Raw genomic sequence first — 22496 nt, 5'->3', positions numbered from 1 at the left:
ACAAGCCCCTTAAAAACACTGTCCTTTGTCTTCTTCTCTGGTGTGGAAGACAGTCAAGTGCTATTCAATACATTACAGAGCTGTACAGAAAGGAAAAATGTGCAATAATGCATTGACTGAAACAGGACTGAAGCATTTTTGCACATGTGAATATTACAGATTAAATAACAAACAAGGTGGGAGCTGATCAAGTTTACTGACCAGAAGGGGTCAGCTAAAACGTCCCGGCCATCAAAGGAATAGATGGGTAGCTTGGCGTTGATTCGCCCCCCGTTGCCGCTGAAAATGGACCGCCAGTTCCTAAACATCACGTCTCCCTGAAAGAAGACACATGGTGGGTCAGATGCAGCCAGACGCACTGTGTCTGTGGAGGGTTCCTGCGTGATAGAAGTTAGTCCAAGTAGCTGTTTGACAGTGAAAAACAGCAGAGAAGAAGACTCACCCTGAGGTTGGTAATTGGCAGAGTTTCCCGGAAACCAGGATAGACCACGTGGACCAGGTCTTGCCTGTGGGAAGAAATGAAGGCGCGGTAGTTCGGAGCTAAACCCATCGCCTTGGCCTGCTCGTAACACATCCGGTCCGCCATGTCGAGCCCCATCATGTCGCCTGAGTGAGGCTGGTTCAAGGCCACCAGGTTGAGCTGGAGGGAGAGGAAGCAACAGATGGTGTTAGTCCACTATGGGATAATCGAAAAGTCCTGTTTGACTGTCGGGTGAACGACTGACTGCTGCACAGTTTTCATGTGTTTTGAACAATTAAAAGCAAAAACATTCAGTAAGTATTCATGAGTGAAATAAAAAGAACTATGCTGTGAAAAATCCTGAACCTGTTTTTGTTGTATTATATTTCATAGCATCCCTCTCCAAAATTCACTGTAGCAGAACATTCAGTGTTCAATATTCCAGCATGAAGAGTCAAACGAAGTCTTATTAATACTCACCCTTTCATTAACTGAACGTATTCTTTCCATCGTGTCTCCTCTTATCTGATACGCAACTCGGGGCTAAATAAATGGTTGAAAACAAATATTAAATGAATAAATAATGCATACACAGTGCAACATTCACAATATCTCATTTTAACGGAGCTAAAAGCCGTAAAAAGAAACAATGAGAACCTCGTCTTGTGGAATAATGTTATTGGAGAGGTAGATCAGACTGCCAAGCTGTGGAGACAAAACAGAAAAATCAAGACTGTATGTTAACTTCAATATGCTGTGTAAATTTATATATATATATATATATATATATATATATATATATATATATATATATATATATATATATATATATATATATATATGAAACACCTGAAAACTTCCCACCAACCAGTTTGTTGGCTACATTATATAATCAGGAGCACTTATTCCTGAAATGACTTATTTTCCAGTGACCACAGGATTTGTAAATCAGGACTGGATTGAGACACAATTCAGAGGCAAATCACAACCTTCACTCAATGGTTCGCTGAGTGTGACAAGAAAAGCAATTAAACTGCCATTACAACATTTCACTCGCTACGTCAGTTAGGTCTTAACCTACATGCGTATCATTTTAAAAGGGGGCAGCTCTGGGCTATGTTTCTAGCTGCTGTAATGCTGCAGCTTCATTTCTCTGCTGAGAGGTTATACAGCCATTGACAATGTGCATATTAGATGATGATTAGTGTTGACATCATTGCATGTCTTTAGTGATTTAATGTCTGGATTTCCTAAATCTAAATAAAGAAGGACGATTCCATGTCAGCACCTGGATCTCTTTCCATCCCTGGGACACCTTCAGGAAGAGACTTCCTGTTGCTGTGACGTACGCCAGAGTTCCCTCTGCATCCCGGAGGGTCTGCTGCATCATAGTCTCACGGGTCAAAAAGGTTTTCAGCTGAAGAACAAAGACAGAAAATCTGTACCTCTCTGTGGAAACTTTGATAATGTTACGGCACAGCAGCAGTAACATCCTGGTGAATCATGAGTTCAACAACATGGCCAGAGGAAACAGGCTCACTTACAGATGCTGCGCTACCTGAAGGTCCAGGAGATCCAGGTGGCCCAGGAGGCCCAGGTGGCCCAGCAATGGTCAAAGCTGCCACAACAAAAATGTCAAACAAGCTCATTATGTTTCATCGGATGAGACCGTAAACTTAGAGGACTGTAAATATACTAGACTTAGCTGTCATTAGTCCTTCCTAAGTCCCGCCCCTTTTCACTCTGTGCTCCAATGACAGTTGAGCAATACTTAGATATGATGTGTGCTGGACTCATCTAGTCTTCCAGATTTTGAAGACTGGTTAAAAGATGCCTCTGGGGGACGTATAGTCAACACTTGATATGCTGACCATGTCGAAAATGCGTTTATACCATCCTCAAAACCAAAAACACATTTTGTCCGCTGTAAAGACTAGGCTGTGTGGTAACCTAGCAACAGTAACTAAGGGGGGCAGGACACTGGATTGTCTGTATGAAATATATGACTGATCAACTGTACCTGAGCCATATCTGAAGGGTGACGCAGGGGGCCCAGGAGGCCCTGGGGGCCCAGGAGGGCCGACCGGTCCTGGTCTGCCATAGCCTGGGCTACCCGGTGAACCTGGCACTCCAGGGTGGCCTGGTGGACCAAGCACTGACTCTCCTTTAGGTCCCTGAAATGTGTTAGATAGAAGTTATTGATTGCTTTGGTACATTTTTTTCTCACAAAGATGACACTTTATCATGCTTGTAGCCATGGAAACTTGACTCACCACGGGTCCTGGTCTCCCAGGAATGCCTGGTCGCCCGGGAAACCCTCCTTCCCCCCTGTCTCCCTTCTCTCCTTTAATGCCCTGGTCACCTCTTGTGCCCTGTGGTTATACACACACACACACACACACACACACACACACACACACACACACACACTCATATAAGACCTGAGTGCGGTGGCACATAAAGCCACCAGAACAAGATGGAAAAAAGCACTTCCACATGAAACTTACCCAGCTGCCTCTGGGAAGAAATGAGTCTAGAACAGAGGAAGCACGGGAGCGAGTAAGAACAGGAAAACACTTTCCAAAATAATGTTAATGATAAAATCAGAGCTCTAAATTCACTCATCAAAACACACCTCGGTAGCATTTATAGTTTTTATGTTACTACACATTTTTCATTTCCAGAGTCCATACATCAGGAGAGCTGTTATCCTTTGATTGAATTTTGAAGTGTCGACTCACTTGGTGGCGCCGGCATCCCGGGAAGGCCTCTCGCTCCCTTTTCTCCTTTTAGTCCCGTCTGACAGTTACCTTGGAGATAAAAAGCCAAACTTAACTTGCTTTTCCCTCCAGAGAGAAAAGTATATATTGCAAGTGCATTCATTTTTTTTGTACTGCTACTCTCCTGAGCATTCTGTAAAGTTCATACAAGTGGTTAAAGCTGACTTCAGGCTTTATGATGCATGACGAACAAAGAGATGACCCAACCTACCGACTGCAATGGTTCCATTGGGATTAAGCTGAAATAACAGAGCACAAACATATCAACAGCTGACAACAAAGCTTGTGCTACTTTCAGAATAAACATCAGGGCAATGCAAAAACTGTCACTTTACCTTCCCTTTTAACAAATTAAAAAATGCAATCTGTATTGTTAAAATCTTAATCAACATGCAAATGACAGTCAGATTTTCTGTGGATGTGATTTTCGTGCTACCTCGTGTTTGTTATGGCAAAGAACCTTCACCTCTCCAGACCGGACATGCAGCATGCAGGAATACATAAGAACCATCCTTGAACAGTTCTGAGTGATAAAAGGTTAGCGAGCACCAGTGTTACACGGAGAAACGTGCACGACATCCAGTACACAGAGGGAAAAGAGGGGACAGAGACAGAATGACAGACAGCTTGTGATTAGGAGTTATGTCTGGAAGGGCTCAGCAGACAGCTAAATGCAGTACTGCAGACACAGAAATGAAGTTAGGAGCTTGCTGAGGTTATTGAAGATGGATGGAACCTTAATCACTCGACAGGCCTGTAGAAGTAGTAGTTCAATCTAGACACTGGCTATTATAAGATTATTATATGTCTTAAAAGAAATTAAATATACATAGCAGCTTATCTCAATGACTCCTATGGGTCTTTTTTTTTTTTAAACCTTTGAGCCACCACGAGTAAAATCGAGATACGACTTAGAATATAGACAAAGCAGGAGGATGACAGATTGTATAGGATTTAATGTGCAGTTAGAAATGAATAACTGAATATATAAAACATGTTCCACCAGTAATAAGGATGCATAGACTTACGGCCATTTTGCAGTGGGGTCTCGGGGGGATGGGGAACACTGTCTGCAGAAACCAGAGGAGGAGAGAGGACAGTGAGCGCATAAACAAATAAAACAAGCCTGATGATTGAGGAGAAATGAGTCATGACTGTGTGAGTTAATGTGTGTGTGTGTGTGTGTGTGTGTGTGTGTGTGTGTGTGTGCGTGTGCGTGTGTGCTTACTCCTTTGGGGCAGTTATATATTCCTGGGCGGCCCGGCAGCCCAGGTGGACCAGGAGGACCCTGAAAATAGCAGACGAAGAAGACAAGAAAAGGGGGAAATGAGGTGGTCTGACGTCAAACTGACACAAATAAATGCTATTATTGAACGGAATAATTATCAGGAATCAGGAATCAGGAATCAGGAATCATTTATTGTCATCACACAAGTTTCCAAGTGCAACGAAATTCTGTTCAGTTACACCGTCCCAGAGGACACAATGGCACAAAAGACAGTACAAATAATTGACATGGGAAGACAGGGACAGGAGAACCACGATGCAACCAGCAGGGCGGCGCCTCGCTTACTAGATGAAAAACAAATGAAAACAGGAGGGGAGGGAGAGGAGAGAGAAAAAAAAAAGACTAATCTCAGACTGCGCCCATTGGGGGGGGCACAGTGTGGGCTTGGTAAAAAAAAAAAACACCTCAGCACAAGCAACATTCAAGACATCATAACAAGACTGTAACACCTGCACATGTGGGTGGGGGAAGGAAGTTCGGGGGGGGGGGGAGTCACAGCACAGTCGTTTCATTTGCAGATTCTCAACCTGCATCTATCGTATTTTTTTAAATACACAAACATCTTCGCAGTCTTTTCACACGCTCTTGAGGTGTGGGACTCACCGGCAGGCCTATAGAGTCCCCTCTCTCTCCTTTTGGTCCCATCAGGCCTGGACGACCCTACACAGACACACATCATCCAAAAGCATCTAAGTAGCAACAACAGCAGTGTGGCAAGTGAAGATTCAATTAACTTTAATTATGTCCGCAGGGAAATGTGCACAACAGCGTAATTTGTGGACTGAGCCAATGTGTGAATTAATTTAACATTAACATTAATGAGGGGTCAGTGTTTGAAACAAACTGGAAATGCTTGGTGAGCTCATGGTACTTACGGGTCTTCCAGGAAAACCAAATTCTCCTTTGGGTCCCGGTGGTCCCACAGGCCCCTGTTGGGAACATAATGTGACTATTTCTTAAATGCACTCATCGCATCTGCATCCGTAGCAGTGGAAACGACTGGAGGCAAAGTTGCTATCAAACCAGACAAGTGAAATTTTTTGCTTCTGTTGCTCGAAAAACTTACTTGAATCCCGGCAGGTCCAGGTACACCAAGATCTCCCTGAAACAAGGACACAACAATTTGTACACGAGAATATGAGGAAAATGATCTGGACCTGGAAAGGAAAAAAAACACAACAACAAATGTAACCTTGAGTCCTTTGGGTCCCACTGGACCAGCCAGGCCCGACATCATGGATCCATCTGCTGCGATGACGAACCCTGGCTCGCCCTTTTCACCCTGCATGTAAACAAACCAACAAACCAAATGTAGAAAGAGAAAAGCAACGTGCATGTACACACAAATATTAACGACTACCAAACCGTAGTCTGCTTAGCTATCAAACACGTACTGTATGCACTTACTTTCAGCCCTGGAGGTCCTTCAGCTCCCGGCAAGCCCACGTCACCCTTTGGACCCTGCAAGCATTCAGGAAATGAAAGTTAGGATAACTCTGTATATCTAAATGGAATAAAGTGAAGTGAAGATTATTACTCTACATGCTGTCTTCTTCATGTTTGTGCACTCATTAGTATTAAGCACAATGTGTCTGATGTTACTTCTGTTCGGAACAGGACACCTGACAGCTGAAAGCATTAACTGGAACGCAGGATTGCTGTACACTGTAAACAATAAATCAACTGTAGCTATCTAAACACACATTTTCTGTTGTCATGACGTCAACATCATTCGGTCTATGATTGAACGTGTTTGTCTGATACTCACAGCGGCTCCCTGAGCTTCAAAAATCCCTGAGAAGTTGAAGGCGCCATCTGTGTCGTTAAGCAGAAGCTGAATACGAGGCAGAAGGAGAATGTCAGTGCAATCAAACCGACTCAACAAATCAATCCCTCAAGCTCTCAGTCCTCCACAGGTTGGTAAGACGTGGCACAAACATTACCCTCCCCCTTTTTCACTACTTACATCCTGGAGGTTGATAATGGGTCCTGGAGGTCCAGGTGGTCCTGGAGGGCCGGGTAGACTGAGCCCATCCCTCCCTGTCTCTCCCTGAAAAACACGTTTGATGTTTTAGCCTCACAGTAAACTGCAACACAAAAAGCTCTTAACTTTAACTCCTTGGTGGATTTACCTTTTGTCCTGGATCACCTTTGTCCCCCTTTCTTCCCTGTGGACAAGACGAAACACAAATTCTTAAAGTTACACATTCAGTTATTAGCTGTGTTATCAAGTCCAGATATATTCTCGTTTTTGTTGACTGTACAATAAATAATTAATGTGGATCACACCATTCACTTCCACAGTGGGGTCTATTTTGATTTCCCTCTTATACTAACCCCTTAGTCGTTGGTACGCTTTGAAATCTTTCTTACCCATATCATATTTATCTTTCATAATCTGAAAAACCCTCCAGCTCCAGTCCTTCTCAGACGTGCATCATGCTGCGACTCCCAAGGCTGCTCACTTTTTGAATCCTCTATCATGTGTGGCTGGTTTAAAATGACCAAACGCGCATTTTAGCACATTTGTTTCTTCAGCTTTTATTTGTTAATCATTCTGAAACATAATTCTAAAGAAAACATGCATCTGTCTGATTTTTCATTTTACTCTCTTTTTTATCTCCAATAAATTTCTGGATTAATGTTCTCCAAACTCTTTTTCTATTTCTTTGCACTCTTCTTTGTAATCTTGTTTGTACCAACATATTAAATACTTCATCTTAACTGAGCAGCATGAAAATAATGCCCCTCTATGTTTTGGTAGCTGGACAGTTTCATACCTGAGCTTTTTGCCCCCCTAAATAAACCTTAAATTATCCTGTCTAAGGTCACAAAGTGGATTTGGAGGACCTCTATAGGTGCAAACTGGAATAACATAAGAAGCCTCGGTTGCACATTAATTTTGCTCGTCTCCATTCTTGAGTTGAAATCTAGAGGTAGAGTCAAGTACAAGCTGACATTTTAATGAAATCCTCTGCTCATGTATCTGTATGTACATCGTTTACTGACCTCTTCCCCGTCTAGTCCCTTCAGTCCTGGAAGCCCTGGTTGTCCTGCAGCACCGGTCTCCCCCTACAGGGACCACAAAGAAACATTTATCATTCACAAACTTCACTGGTATCAGACAACCTGTCTCCTTCATTTCACTGGTGGTGAAATGTATTTTCAAGAGCTCCAAGTAATCAAGTAACAATGACTTGATCTTTGCCTACTCCACACAGATTTCTCTGAATTAGTATTGGTGATAAATAATAAAGTCAAATTCTCATGACAAGATTATCTGCGTTGTACTGTGATGCTTCATTTCTGTATGGAGGGAACATGAAGACAGTGTTTCTGCTCTCCAGAGCAGCTCGCTGCCAAAAGCTGACATCCCTCGTCGCTGTGGCCTTTTCGCTTTACAGCTGTTTGCTGTGACCTTAAAGCTCCAGACGTTTAATGTAAGAAGCTTGTCTGACGCGTGCTGAGATAAACCCTACATCTCAAAAAGCACAACAGAGTGACGGCGGACTCACCTTTGGACCTGGCGTTCCTGGGAAGCCAACTGAACCATCTTTACCCTGCGAGAGAGAAAAAGATGAAGAGTAAAATCCAAATGACCTCTTACCTGAATTCTATCATTCAGCACATGAATGTATAGAATTAGGTGAAGTCAGTCATCTTAAAGGTTCATTTCCAGTATGCTGACCTTAACCACAACCACTACATATCTAATCCCACAGGTGGAATGTAAATAAGTACATTTACTCAAGTACTGTACTTATGTTCAAGTATTTGAGTTACTAGTTACTTTGCAGCTTCAGATAATACAAAATATATATTCAATCATAAATTATGATGTAGTATTGCAGATTAAGTGATCCAGCAATATATAAAGTGATTAAATGACATTGCACCTTTCCCAGGTGCAACATGAAAGTGATGAACACACAAATGCAGCATGGCTGTGCGTATTTTTATACTGTGGTATTAGTAATTCTATTTTCTTGAACATTTCCTCCACCACTGCCTGACCCCAACCCTAACATAAACCCGTTAAGTATCTCAGTCTCTTAACCTTAACATAACAACACAACCTGACTCAAGTCCACAGAGGGGAACTGACTTTGCAACATATCACGGACACACACATATCTCACCTTGGGTCCCTCGAGTCCAGGGATTCCTGGAGGACCCTGTGAAACAAATACAAGTAAATGTATCTGAAGTGACAAAAACAGCAGCTGATGATACGATTAAATGACCTTGTATGGTGACTGTAAAGTATTATGTATTATGGTGCAGAATACTCCTCATGTCAATGCAGTGTACCTGTGGGCCTCTGGAGGGCACAGCTTCCAAACCCCTCAGCATCCCAGATCCTTCCAAGTCCTAAACATAAAGATATTCATGAGGAAACTGTGTCAAAGATGTTATTGTCCTCACAAAAATGACAACTGTTTGAATAAAATCTCTAAAATCACAACGCCTAGCTGGAAACAGCACTTGTATGGTGGAAAACCTGATGATTTCAGGTTTATCTGAAACATCCAGAATTGATAATCAAACTATTTATGCTGCCCATGCATGACAAAACTGCTGACATAAGAAATGAAGTGTACTGTTTCTGTGCTGAGACCAGGCAGATATGGGATGGGATGTTGTGCCGATATTATCTTAAAATCAGTGCAACGTCCAGACTGCTTTCAACACAAACAAACAAAAACATCCATCATGCTTCAGTCCCTCAAAAAAACAACAAAATACTGTGGATGCTTGTCTGCGTATCAATATTTCCTAATTCCTTATGAAACTACTAATGACAAGTTGAGCTACAGTGCAAGCAGACCAGTACCTCAAAGTCCCACACAAAGCCTCTTCCAGGGGGGCCTGGGGGCCCAGGAGGGCCAGGTACACCCCTGGGACCAGGCTGCCCTTCTGGACCCTCTGGGCCTGGGAGGCCTGGAAATCCTGGCGGACCCTGGTCTCCCTGCGAGAGATGTGATAAAGTGTGCATTCAAAATGATCCTGAAACCAGTTCAACCAATAAAGTGACAAAGTGTGAGGGGGTGGGATTAACAGAAAGGGACAGGTAAAGCGGTCAGGTCAATATGGATGTAGGATATGAAGATTTTTACCTTTGGTCCTGGTTGTCCGTTTACACCAGACTCTCCCTGTTAACAGATGAAATCCAATAAAATCACATGAGCTGCAGCAGTGACTGGAGAGCAACTGTGGTTTCTGGTTTGCACGTAAAGGCAGAGCAGCTTTTGCACTGCAGACTTGTTTACACCCGAGTCCTCACTTTATTAGTCCATAGGGTCGCCTCATTAAGAGCTTAGCTCTTTGTGTTAGGTGGTTATTTAGCTTGTGTGTAATTGTTTTTGCTAACAGAGCACTAAGAGGCCCGCTCAAGGGAAATCACGGCGAGCTCATACAAAAGGCAGCGCGGTTACACAAGCAAGAGGCAGCTCCTGGCTGGTGTGCTGTACATTCACATAAAATGCAGCAGTACATTGCAATTTAAGGCGGGCTTCTTAAATTCAACTTATTTACTTGTGTTTGTCCACAGAGAGAATATATGGCGATGATGCATGCAATGATGCAAACTAATATTCATTAGCCTCACCTTGTCTCCTTTCTCCCCAGCAGGTCCTGGATCTCCATCCTTTCCATCAACTCCCTGCAGAAGTGACAAGACTATATTTACACTTCAGATTTTAGAGGCACATTCATTCTGAATGGCTTATTGAATTGTTGGTAGCACTCATATTGTTGAACAGAGCTGCTAGGTGCAAACTAACAGATAAACTGCTTAAAATGAAACATATTAAACAAAGCTAAAGGGCTCCCAGGAACTGAAGCGGAAACCTTTCATGCACAGAAACAGCGCTGCAGTAAATGTTAACCTGTGAGTAGTCCATTCACACGGTTAGTAAAAGCTTCTGACATTCTGAGGATAAAAGACACATTTCCCCCTACAGATGCTGCAGCTCAGACCATGTTCTGAAGCTCTTACAGGATTTTCTGCCAAAGCACCGTTAATGTAGCTGAGGATAATTGGACTTGTTTGAACTTTTGGTACGAGGGTGCATATAGATATAAAATGGGCTCTTACTGAGGACGGGTGCTGGAAGGCAGTAACATTTACAAAGACAACCATACAAGTAGTCAATCAATGCACACGCTTCTGCAATCTCTCTCTCTCTCTTTCAACCACACACACTCAACATGTTTGCACACTGATCAATACCATGATGCAGCAAGCAGTGGCTGGAAAGCAGGGAGTGAACATGGTCTTTCAGTTGGGGGGAAATACTGTCTTTTTGGCCCCTTCGATCTGATGGGACCAACTGTTAATACCTGACCAGACCCAGACCCAGAGCCACTAAACCACTCCTCAATCACCTGAAAACAGAAGCTAGGTCAGCAATAAAAGTGCACTTTCTGGACAAATCCCTGCTGTCCTGTTTAAGAAATGGTCGTCTCGCAAATTCAACCTTATATTCAGGTGCGTGTAAAATTAACAGATAATACAAGTTTAAATTGAAATACAGTGAACATTATAAAGGAAATTAAAATGTCACTGACAAGCCATTACCTGATGACACAATTATGCATAAATTACTATGAAATTCTCCACAATACCGAACAATTTCAGAGTTGGACAGTTGTTGCTCAAAGGAACTATTAATTATATGAAGAAACATGTCCTGTTTAATAGGACCAAAATCTGGTGGTTCTACAGAACACCAGAACTTTTTAATATTTCAAAACCTTTATGTTTCTTTTAAGCTCTTATTGATGAACTGAAGAAAGGAAGAAGGAAAACTTACAGGCAGTCCAGGTTCACCCTTCTCTCCATCTCTCCCAGGGGCCCCAGGTGGTCCAGGTAAGATGTTCTCAGATGGTTTTCCTGAGGGCCCCGGTGGTCCCGGGGGGCCGGGAAGCCCTGGAGGCCCCTGATGAAACAAGGCGGTACACAAAAAAGATTTTTTTAGAAAGTACCTTCCACATGCCACGTGCAACTTTGAGCCAAAGATGACAAAAAGAAAAAGCCTGAAAAAGAAACTGGGACTGCTATGTGATGTTAAATATGTCACAGAAAGAAAACACAAAGTTCACTTACCCTGATAATCTCTGCATCACTGTCAAAGTCTTCAAATCCTGACCCCTCCTAATGAAAACGCACCATATGACCAGTCAGTTAGTTACAGTCACAGTTACTGGATTCAGACTAGAGCCGAAAGGTTTCACGCCCAAATGCTTCATATTCCTTTCAGGAGTCATTTTGCAGCTGCGGATTCATAATTACACACCTCTGGAAGATAAATGCTGCAGCCATAAAAAGAAATAGATTAATCAACAGGGCAGGGTAACATCAGTCCATTCATTTTGGACTAAAATTAGTTTTTATAGTCTCATTTCAAAACATTACTGACACCAGTGAACACAATGAAAATGACAGATGGATCCACAACAAAACAAAACCATAACTGAACAGAGATTACAGATGAGTGAACCGAAGTGGATCCAGTTATTTGGAATTTGTACAAATTAAAAGCAACTGATTACTTAAAAGTGAAAGTGATGACTGAGCATCAGTGCTGCACCTGCAAAGATGCAACCACACAAACCAGATCAACGTTTGTAAATAGCAAAATAAGGTGAGTGAACGATAAATACACCTACAGATAAATAATATCAAGAAAAAACATCATGGATTTCACCTTTTTTTGATCAAATCTCCACTGAAGCTCAGTATGATACTACTTCAGTCTGAGGCTTTGATGCCGAGTTCTGAATCACAGTCCATTAATAATTACAGAAGGGCGGACTGTGGAGGACCAAGAAAAGGTAGAAAAGGTTGAATAACCTACCAGGAACGTGGGAGACTTATGAGGTCGACCTGGAGGTCCAGGCGGGCCTGGAGGACCTGGCAGTCCAACACCAAGATCACCCTGAGAGAAACAATGTATGTGTTAATGTGGACATTCATGATTAATTACTGACTTTTACATTGGCTCATTAATTCACAAAGCAGCGATCAATCAATAAAATATTTACATTCTGGCAATGTTCAAGTCCAGGTATCACGGGATGTTCTTTACCTTTTCTCCCTGAGGACCAGGCTCTCCCTGTAATCCTGGGAATCCTGGAACCCCTGTAGCTCCCTTGGAGAAAGACAGTTACAGCTGTGGTCATGCAATGCAGTCCAAGTTTAGCACACTGAGACTTAATCCAGCTGTAAGTACTGACATCAGGAATGAGGCTCTGATGTTAGATCTGTGACCGAAATCTAGTGGCATTAAGTGAGTTAGATCAGCATTCAGTATCAGCTAATATATAGTTATTTAATATATAGATAAGTGAAGCTGTCTACATATATAAAGTGAAGCTGTTCACATTTTGACTTGTACAGTGTAAGTGGAACATTCCTGCGTCTCTTCACCCCTGAGACACTCGTACAAGAATGAACCTATAAATCAACAAGACTGGAAAGGCCTTACTTACTGGGACACCAGTTTCACCTTTGCTTCCCTGGAAAAAAGACAAAAATAGAAAACCAATCCATCATTTTATGTTTCGACCTGTAGGACTGACCTAAACAACAGGATGTGCTTTAATCAGCTGTCACGATGTCCTGTAACTAGAAAGCTTCGTTTAAAACTAGAGAATTTTGCATATAGCAAATAAAGCATATAAACAAGCAGATGAAACTCACAGGCTGTCCATCTTTCCCAGGAACTCCAGGTGGGCCTGGATGTCCCTGAGGTCCTTGTGGACCCCGGGGTCCTGGCTCCCCTTTTCCTGGAAGGCCGGGTGGTCCTGGGGGACCGGAAGGACCTGGCTCACCTGGCTCCCCTTTCTGTCCTGGAGACATCTGGAGGGACTGAACATGATAGCAAGGCATCAAACAGTGTGCAGACTTGACTTACATTAACATGAACTAAAGGCAGAGGGCATTTTTGGCTTAGTTTAAGGAGCCATCATTGACTTTTGTGATCATGTCATCATCTTAATGTTGGTGACTCCAGCTTTCTTTATGATTTTTTCCCACCAGTGACTACAGTATTACATCAAAACAAAACCAAAAACATGATATGTGCTTTACATCATCATTATGATCTAAATTATGAAGAAAATCACTACTTACAGTGTCAAGTATGGAGGCTGGTGTATCTGTTTTAAATGATTTAACTGAAAAAAGACACAAAGCAGACACATTAAAACAGATGTCAGTTCAGTTGCAAATACAACAGATGGTACATCATTATTATGATCTGAAAAGGTGGAACCATACAGAATGGAAACCTATATGATCTGTTAGGCTATGAAACCTCATTTAGGGCCAACCAGAGGACAGAAACAGAGAGACTGCATCTCAGTGAGGGAGGCTGCACTGCCTCCACCAGCACCATCTGCTGGCAAATTTGGGAAATACAACACAGGAGTATTTGCAGTGCCACTTCTATAACAGCACCAGGGCTGCAAGAAGAAATCCGATATCTTATTTACCCTCTTTACTGAAGTGAAAGTAGTGATACCATAGTGTAAAAATACTTTGCTACACATAAAAGTACTCCATTCAAAACCTCACTCGCCTTGAACTCATGTGATGCCTTCCACCTTTTCAGCTTCTGTCCCAATACATTATCCGAAAGCTATGTTTTAATGTGGTAAGTAGGCCTTCTTTTCTTGTAGTACTACACTAATGTCCTGCCTGTTTAGCTATTTTGACTCAAAGGCAGAGAAGTCTGAAACTGGTATGTAGTGTTTTACTATACTGTATAAAGTAACTTAACAAGACTGAAACTGTGATTTATTCAATGGTGGAAATAGTACTCGGTTGCATATTACTGAGTACTACTTTTACTTAACTAAAAATAGCAATACCAGAGTGTAAGAATACTCTGATAACAGCAAAAGTCCTGCATTCAAAATCTTCCCTAAGCACATAACTACTTAAAGTACCAAAACTACTCATGTATTTCAGGATAATATTTCTAATATCAATGGATTATAATTAGTGATGCATTCATGTGCACATAACTTTAATGTTGCAGCTGGAAAATGTGGAGCAAATTTCAGCCACTTTACTATACTGCTTAACCCATAAGAATACATCCTAATCTATTAGTTCATTTATACTGTATTTTGTATGAATTATCAAAACCCACAAAGTAACTAAAGCCATCAGATATAAATGTAGTCGAGTAAAAACCTGCATCCAAACTGCAGTGAAGTATTAAGTAGTATAAAATGTAAAAAACTCGAGCAAAAGTACAAACACCTCAAAACTGAAGCACTTAAGTATCCCACCACTGGTCAGCACATATATCTGTGATATACATAATAAATAATAAGAAATGAATGCTGTTCATGTGATCTTCTGAAATATAATAAAATAAAAATTAGATTTATGTTGTTTTTTTTTCTGTACCTCTTGCTGTGGTCATCTCCACCCCCTGCCCAGAAGTCTCCTCTATGTCTTCATCGTCATCATCTTCATCATCACCTCGCGACATCTCAGTGGGCGGAGCTCGGACTGGGGTGCTGATTGTGGGGTCCAGCTCTGGCAAGGGCTGAAAAAAAAAGTACAAATCTACAGTCACCTCACGAAAACTTGCAAATTTAAGGAAACAGAAGTGTTTTGGTTTTTTTTGTGCAACATTCCACAAACTAACAAAACGCATTACAATACATTTATTTAATGAAATGTAAATCGAGACAGAATATCATAAACTTCTTAGATGAATAATTTAAGGGGAAATATTTTGCATATATGTTGCCCATTTTTATGTAAAATACTCCACGACCATGCATAAAAATGAGATAAACTAGCCGAGTGTATGTAAACAGCATGTGTAAATATTGCTATTATTTTAGGATTTGACTTGTACTCATAAACAGCACTTTGATGAACAGTTGCTGGGAGAAAAAAGATAGGATGGGAGGAAATGTTTTCTCTCAGACCAGATTACTGCAGCATTATTTCTGCATTATTTTTACAAGATCTGCTGTGGCGCTACGCCCTGACCTCACGTCCTGCTTATGAGCGACCCCTCGAAACGAGTAGCAAAGGAAAAGCAATAAATCTTTGAGGAAGAACGTTGGATTTGGGATTTAAATCCGTCCCCTGACACCTCATGATTCCATACTTTCAAATCTTACTGACACAGCACTGAGGTACTTCAGGTACCATCAAGACAAAGTATTGGAGTTGAGGAAGAAAATCTGGGGAAATGAAGCAAATCTCCCTGATCTCTCCAGGCATGTCCAGCAGCTCTGAAATGAGCAGGTAAACGTGTTATTGTGTAAATGTATGACAGTGAAATTTCCCTAAAACTGTAGGGAGCTGTAGAGCGAGAAATGTCACACTGCTTTCACCAAATGTCAGTAATATTAGTATTTATTAGCTTGCTTTCTATACAAAGTACTCTGATTACTGCACATGAGACATTTGTGAGTACAGTCTCAGTACTTTGAGTGCAGTCTAAAATCACCTCACTTCTGCATAGATGTTTGATGCGGCATTGTGTTTTATTGTATTTGGAAAAGCCAGCATGAGGACAGGAAGCGGCTCGCCTCGCTCTCTCCTGAGTTTAAAAACACTCCTACCAGCACGTCTAAAGCTCACTGACTAACACGTTATAGCTTGTGTGTTTGGGGGATAAGTGTGTAAAAACAAAAACATAAAATTGATGAAGTTTTACAAGGGGGAACTATTTCTTGGGTGTGTCAGTGACAGAGCCAGGCTAGCTGTTTCCCACTGCTTTCACTCTTTCTGTGCAGCTAAGGTTACTGGTACCAGTCTTCTCACTTCACTCTTGGCAGGAAAGGACAAATCTCCTAAAATGTGGAACTACTTTTAGAAGTCTTCCCACCCCTGCCTCTCTTCTGTTGCCCTGTTGTAATCTTTTTTTTTTCTTTATCAGAGAACATAGAACTGGCAGAGAGCAGCACAGATCACCATGTTCCAGTCTCCACCAGGCTTGTAAGGATAAGACCTGTTTTCTTTGGTCCGAGTCCAACCCAGCTTAACGGGACAGAGGGATAAGTGTGTATGAGTGTGTGCAGGCACACACCATTGTGTACTCTCTCTCCTCCACGATCTTCTTCACTTCGTCTCTTCCTTCCATGTCTTCATAAGCATCATCACCACTTCCGTATCCAGAGGCCTGGAGAGTCAGTAGATAAACAGAGAGACAGACAGAAATGATTAAATCCTCCTGAGTGGACAAATTTCAGTTCAAGCAGCAGAATAAGAAAGGTGAAGAAGAAGTGAAGAGGAGAAGGGAAGGAAGGTAAGGATTAGAGGAAACGCAGAAGAAGAAGAGTGCTGAATGCACTGTATGCAGTACTTAACACAGCCATTTAAAAAAAATGTATCCTTAAATCAAAGCATCAGCTAATCCATGATGAGACATTACTTTGCCTTAATTAATAAGGATAAGACAACATGCATGAAACTGTATGAAAGCTGGACCATATTCAAAAAATGTGCAAAATCTGACTTCATATACCAAACACATCAAACTTTAACTATATGTCTGCCTTATTCTGCATGACCAAATTCTCTCAAATACTGGGCCATTAAACAAGAGTTTTTCATCAATTACCTTCTACTTACTGCTTATTGATAGTAAGCAAGGAAGTTGTTGGACATGAAGTGTGATCTTAATTACCCTCAAAATAAGGCATGCTCATGCTTAATCATGATTAATTAAATGCAAATTAAAGAATTAATGGCAAATATGTGTACCTTAAAATAACATCAGCAAATTAGCTTTATGTTTAACTTTCTGCAAATATCACTTGAGGAACATGATGGGATTATATCATGAATACTGAAGAACTACATTCTATGCTAAGCTGTGTTGCACATTCATGGTCATACTACTCTAAATACTGTATATTGCTATTCCTTTTCTGGCCAAAAGTATGTGGACAACCAAACATTACACCATGTGATTCCTGAACATCTCATACTGTATGATGCTAAAACAGCATCCTTCACTCTTTCGGTTTGGCTTTCAGCAAGATTTTGGAAGCTGGCTGCTGGGATTTGCTGCCACTCAGCCACAGGTGAACGAGTGAGGTTGGGGGCTGTGTTTGGACGACAAGGCCTGGCTGCTCCAGTTAATCCCAGAGGTGTTGGATGGGGTTGAGGGTCAAGGCTCTTGAGCAGGCCAGTCAAGTTATTCCACACAAAACTGGGGAAACTATTTTTTCCATGGAGCTGGCTTTATCACGTAGAAACAATGAAATTGTTTGAAGCACGCTATCGTCTAAAATATCACGGTGTATTGCAGCATTAAGCTTCTTCAACTGAAATAGGGAGGACTTTGTCTACATAGTTTACTGTAGTACACTTTTTCCACCACTAGAGGGAGGAATAGTTCCATGTTTGGTTGGACTGTTGAAGCTTTGAGTTCTGACAGAAGTAATAAAAACTTCTTGCAGACTGTGTTTTGGGGTGTTTTCATGCACACTTACGTAAGGATCATCCTCCTCACACTGGTCATCTGGGGCCGTGGGATCTGACTTCAGCACCAGCTGCTGGATGGAGCCCTGGAGGGAGACAGAGGGGTGGAAGACGAGGATCGTCCTGTGTTATGTTGCGTGGTAATTTAGTTCATTCTGTGTCATTAAATTTTATTGAAGCTGTGAGTACATTTCCCACACACCAGCCACACACTGCCCCTTTCTTCCAGCATACCAGTTCATCTGTCTCCCACTTCCTCAGTACCCACACATTATCCAGCACAACTGCTCACACTAACATGCACACTCAGATGGTTCGCGAACATCTGGCAGTGGAACAGGTGTCTCATGCTCAACCAAATCATCTGCCCTCTAAAGACTATCTTCATATTGCAGTATGGACATTTGTGCAAAGTCATGTTCAAAATGATGAAAATTTACCACCTGCACATGCACCAATTATTAAATTAAACACATTTTAGGACTCACACAGGCTTTATATGGGAATGTAGTTGAACTGCCAACTATAAGTCATATACTATGGGTCATTTCTCCTCACATTTGTAAATACTACAGTATACTGAGTGACCAAAAAAAATGAAGACCCCTGTTTAGAAATGTTGGACCATCTCTGAGTCTGCTAACAGCTGCTAGACATCACGTGGCTCAACAAGGGACCTGCAGTAGTGCAGTGCTAACACTCTGACACTTCAACACTGTAACAGTTTATCAGCGTTTAAGCAGACAATACAGACACCAGTGCTTCAGCTGGCCAAGATTAATGGGTGGATGCTGCGTTAGACAGAATCTGTACTTCAGTGCATGCTGTTAAATCTCGTCTTGTCAGTCTTACGTTACATTCATGCCAGTTCACCTGCGTGTTTCTAGAATCATCCCTGGATCATTCTTGTGCTATGACAGGTGCATTATTCTGTTGTCAGTACCCTCTTTGGGAGTTTGAAGATGATAAACAGGAATGGCTGAACCTGGTCCGTTATGTTAATGTACACTCTAGCATCAAGCTGTCCATAAACAGGTGTTAATGTACCCAGTGTATGCTAGCTAAACAGACTAATGAAAGCCCCCAAAAGCCCACTGGCTTGACACCATGCATACTGGTTTTAATGCCTCATGCTGCACAGTCGCCAACTTCTTCGGGCCTACTATCGACAGGAAATGTAAGCTGCATCATTTCCTGCTGTGTAAGACTGATTGAGTATGTATTGATTGATTGGACCATTTAGAGTCTTTTATGTAACTTCTTCAAGTATTTTCTTATACTGAGACACCTTGTGGTGTATTACTGCTTAAACCACAATTCAAAGCTCAATATCTCATGAAGAACCTCTAACAAAGCATTAAGCTTTAGCTACAACTATTTTAATGACCTATAGAAGTAGGTGTGACTTAAGCAGGACGAACTACTGAAACCCTGAGATTTTAGTGTCGCGCAGGGAGTGATGCAAGAAATTCTAGAAATAATGCCGCTATCATTCTGCAAATGTTTTTAACCCACTGTGACCTGCAAGCACGGACTTGATTTTTCTCGGTGGTTGTTGAAGATGCAGTTTCTTTCCAACGTGTCACTATTGTGAAAGTTATGACAAAGACTTTAACCTGCTCATAAGTAAATCTGGAAATGAATCATGTATGTAACAGTTGCATGACAATGAATGGGGGAGATTTCCAATTATTCCATGCAATGTATTTAGACTGGAACTTAAAATCTGAGAGTCAGTGGGTCTGTCCTCTTATTAGATCAGTTCAATTTTAGCCAAGTTTATTGATATTGAGTTCAGGCCAGAGGACAAACACCTGTTTTTAATGGAATGGAGCACGGCCTATGAAATTTAATGGTGTTGAAGGAGCGAGAATTGGAGAGGGAGGGAGAGCACGACAAAGAATGGGTGGATATGAGTCGGGGTAGCAACCAAATCAGAGACATCTGTTTATGCAGTAAACAACACATCTGAAATAAACAAAGAATGCAGCATGCAAACTTCTCTGGAGCATTTTAACATGTGAGCTCCCCCATAAAGTGAGCCACAACAGTGTGGTCGAATGCCTCGGCCGGTCAGCTTGTACAACTTTTGAATTCTGTGAATGTAAACACTTGAAGGCAGTGGGACGATGTGTCAGTCCTACACACACATACAACGGCATCCAAACATGGTGGTGAAAGTCAAAACACAGATACACCAGCATGCATGCATGTGCACAATGAAGGCAAACAGGAGATTTTTTAAAAGGTCATGCAAACACTTGCACTGGAGAGTGACATCACACTGCGGGGACATAAATACTTCAGTCACACATGGGAATGATCTTACATTTGTGGACTTTCAGGGCTTGATTTTTGGTTAAGAATTACTATAAGTATTATTTAAAAAATGGTTAGGGTAGTAGTAGTGCTTCACCCATTGTTTTGTAGGTTTGGGTTACCAGGTGTGGAGTGGATTTTTACTGCTACAGGCTGCCCCATTAGATAAACATGGTTCATATTAATTATGAGCTGTCGGACGGTTTACTACAGCAAAGCATCTGTTTCTGGACTTGAGACAACACGATGGACCCACACTGCTGGCTTTGTTTGGTGTTTAGGCAGACGGGTCTGAACTTGGTAAGATCTGTGTGAGAACTGAGGTGACCCTGGACTGTGTGAGGTCCGACTGATTCTGATGTTGAGGCCATTTTAACTGATAGGATGTTTGAATGGCCTGTCTATTCACTGCTAGTCATTCTGTTTCTGATATAACAGCTTAATTCTGTAAGTGACAATTGAATGAGTGAATGATTGCTATGCACATAAATCACTGTATACAGATATGACAGTTGTTGGCACGGTGGTTGAAGACCAGGTTAAATACGTCTAAATAATTACTTCTATGGTTTGACTGTGCAGCAGTTCAGAGGAGGAGCTCCTGACTTAAGTTGCAACATATCAGAGCTGTAGCTGGTGGTAGTCAGCTGTTTGTGTATAATTTGCAGCCTGGTTGGGGTCCAAGGACTGGTACTCGGAGGAGTTTTCAGATGTCAGGGATGGCAAAGAAAAAGGTTAAGTGCTTCTAAGGTATTGTTCTGTGTCTGCAGGCACTGGCACTCACCATGTTGAGGAACGTGTTGTTGCCAAAGCAACAGAGACAAGGTCACTTCAGCTGCTGCTGGCCAAGTGTGTGTGTGTGTGTGTGTGTGTGTCAGTGTGTGCCAGCCCACTTTTAAATGATGTATAATGACACATACACATGTCACAGCACATGCAAATTAGCGATAGGCTGTATCAGATCATGTGATGAGACCCTCTTTTTGCCACAAGGTGTCACCAATTTGATTAGAACAAAATGTACGATGACTTGGAGAAATTAGAGTGATAATACCTGGTAGCAGTAATATGGACTGAATTCTTCACCTTTAACAGGACAGTCCCACTTTTTTCACAATGAAAGCTGACATCCTGAGAAAACATGTTAGAGGTACATTCTTACATCCAGCACTTATGTTGCTCGATAGCTGCATTCTTATAGCAAATATGTGGCACAAAATACTCAAACCATATGCACACAGCTTGAACATTAAAGTGCTTGACTTTACTCAATGTTATGAGTAAGAAGAGACAATCAGAAAGCTGCACATACTGTTTCCCTCTGTGTCTCTATATTTCTGTCTATTTCTTGCTCGTGTACAGACGAGCCACACAAGAACATCTTCCAAAACACAGCATGGAGTGTGTTTCATTAACAATACGGAGAGTAAAATATTTTAGTATATTGGCTTGCATGTGTGTGTTCACATGAAGCTGTGTGTGAGCGTACTAATGCAGAGAGCTACTGCTGCTGCGTGGCTGTTATTGCTCTCCCCGAGAGGAGGTGGATCTCTGATGGAGCTGCCAGTTCAAACACTGAACAGCTGGAAACAGACGGTCACTGCTGCTCCTCTTTGTCTGAGATGGGAGGAGAGAGGGAGGAGAAGGCTTACTGGTAAGAGGTAGGACAAAAAGCTTTTAGAGGGCCTCCGGGTGATGTTGCACAGCTTATGATGGCCATACTTTGAGGTTTAAAAAAATCTTGAGCAAAGGTGGCCACATAGGGTTTTCTACAGAAGAGAAGAGGTGCTCGGCTTGATTTTCTGCTGTTGTACTCCTTAAAGGTGTAAGTAATTGAGTGGCATCCCTTGATTGATGCTGCCTTTTTAATGTCTTTTGTATTATGTCTGCTCAAAATACTTGTTTCTGATTGGCAGGCAGGTGTCCAAGCCTCAGAATCATCTTTTATTTCCTGACACATCTGGACATCTGGGTCCTAAAAGTAGCTCCTAACTGGCATGCATATCTGGATGCTAATTATGGAGGTATAATCAACAGGTGATTAGACTGGAAACTGATAATCTAGCTCCTTCCCGATTCAAACAAACGCTGCCTACTATTCATTTAAGACGGTGGGCATTTCTCGCAATGTTTTATTTCATACAAATTGGTATTTTAGAAAAGATGCAACCAAAATGATTT

The 22496-nt window shown here is 41.8% G+C and overlaps 1 protein-coding gene across 2 annotated transcripts in view; it reads right to left on the bottom strand.

The window, feature by feature from the left end:
* Window positions 1-22496, bottom strand: part of LOC121623978 (collagen alpha-1(XVIII) chain-like) — a 59929-nt gene that overhangs the window by 1659 nt on the left and 35774 nt on the right. The window contains exons 6-44 of one of the 2 annotated variants that reach the window (XM_041961540.1): window positions 18008-18082; window positions 16597-16689; window positions 14952-15093; window positions 13665-13708; window positions 13233-13400; window positions 13022-13048; window positions 12619-12681; window positions 12388-12468; window positions 11637-11684; window positions 11344-11469; window positions 10871-10915; window positions 10137-10190; window positions 9646-9681; window positions 9363-9497; window positions 8840-8899; window positions 8668-8703; window positions 8044-8088; window positions 7538-7600; window positions 6661-6696; window positions 6495-6578; window positions 6297-6362; window positions 5936-5989; window positions 5721-5810; window positions 5595-5630; window positions 5404-5457; window positions 5132-5188; window positions 4469-4528; window positions 4269-4310; window positions 3452-3479; window positions 3202-3270; window positions 2968-2993; window positions 2734-2832; window positions 2481-2634; window positions 2005-2078; window positions 1749-1877; window positions 1118-1165; window positions 941-1003; window positions 443-640; window positions 202-317 (exon numbers count right to left, since the gene is read on the bottom strand). In XM_041961540.1, coding sequence (XP_041817474.1) covers window positions 202-317; window positions 443-640; window positions 941-1003; window positions 1118-1165; window positions 1749-1877; window positions 2005-2078; window positions 2481-2634; window positions 2734-2832; window positions 2968-2993; window positions 3202-3270; window positions 3452-3479; window positions 4269-4310; window positions 4469-4528; window positions 5132-5188; window positions 5404-5457; window positions 5595-5630; window positions 5721-5810; window positions 5936-5989; window positions 6297-6362; window positions 6495-6578; window positions 6661-6696; window positions 7538-7600; window positions 8044-8088; window positions 8668-8703; window positions 8840-8899; window positions 9363-9497; window positions 9646-9681; window positions 10137-10190; window positions 10871-10915; window positions 11344-11469; window positions 11637-11684; window positions 12388-12468; window positions 12619-12681; window positions 13022-13048; window positions 13233-13400; window positions 13665-13708; window positions 14952-15093; window positions 16597-16689; window positions 18008-18082 — 2924 coding nt within the window. The remainder of the gene's footprint in view (window positions 1-201; window positions 318-442; window positions 641-940; window positions 1004-1117; window positions 1166-1748; window positions 1878-2004; window positions 2079-2480; window positions 2635-2733; window positions 2833-2967; window positions 2994-3201; window positions 3271-3451; window positions 3480-4268; window positions 4311-4468; window positions 4529-5131; window positions 5189-5403; window positions 5458-5594; window positions 5631-5720; window positions 5811-5935; window positions 5990-6296; window positions 6363-6494; window positions 6579-6660; window positions 6697-7537; window positions 7601-8043; window positions 8089-8667; window positions 8704-8839; window positions 8900-9362; window positions 9498-9645; window positions 9682-10136; window positions 10191-10870; window positions 10916-11343; window positions 11470-11636; window positions 11685-12387; window positions 12469-12618; window positions 12682-13021; window positions 13049-13232; window positions 13401-13664; window positions 13709-14951; window positions 15094-16596; window positions 16690-18007; window positions 18083-22496) is intronic. The other variant, XM_041961541.1, reaches the window with a different exon arrangement.

This window comes from Chelmon rostratus, chromosome 20 (assembly GCF_017976325.1).
Source record: "Chelmon rostratus isolate fCheRos1 chromosome 20, fCheRos1.pri, whole genome shotgun sequence".
NCBI classification, from domain to species: Eukaryota; Metazoa; Chordata; class Actinopteri; order Chaetodontiformes; family Chaetodontidae; genus Chelmon; species Chelmon rostratus.
This window is presented reverse-complemented; position numbering and strand designations above follow the sequence as displayed.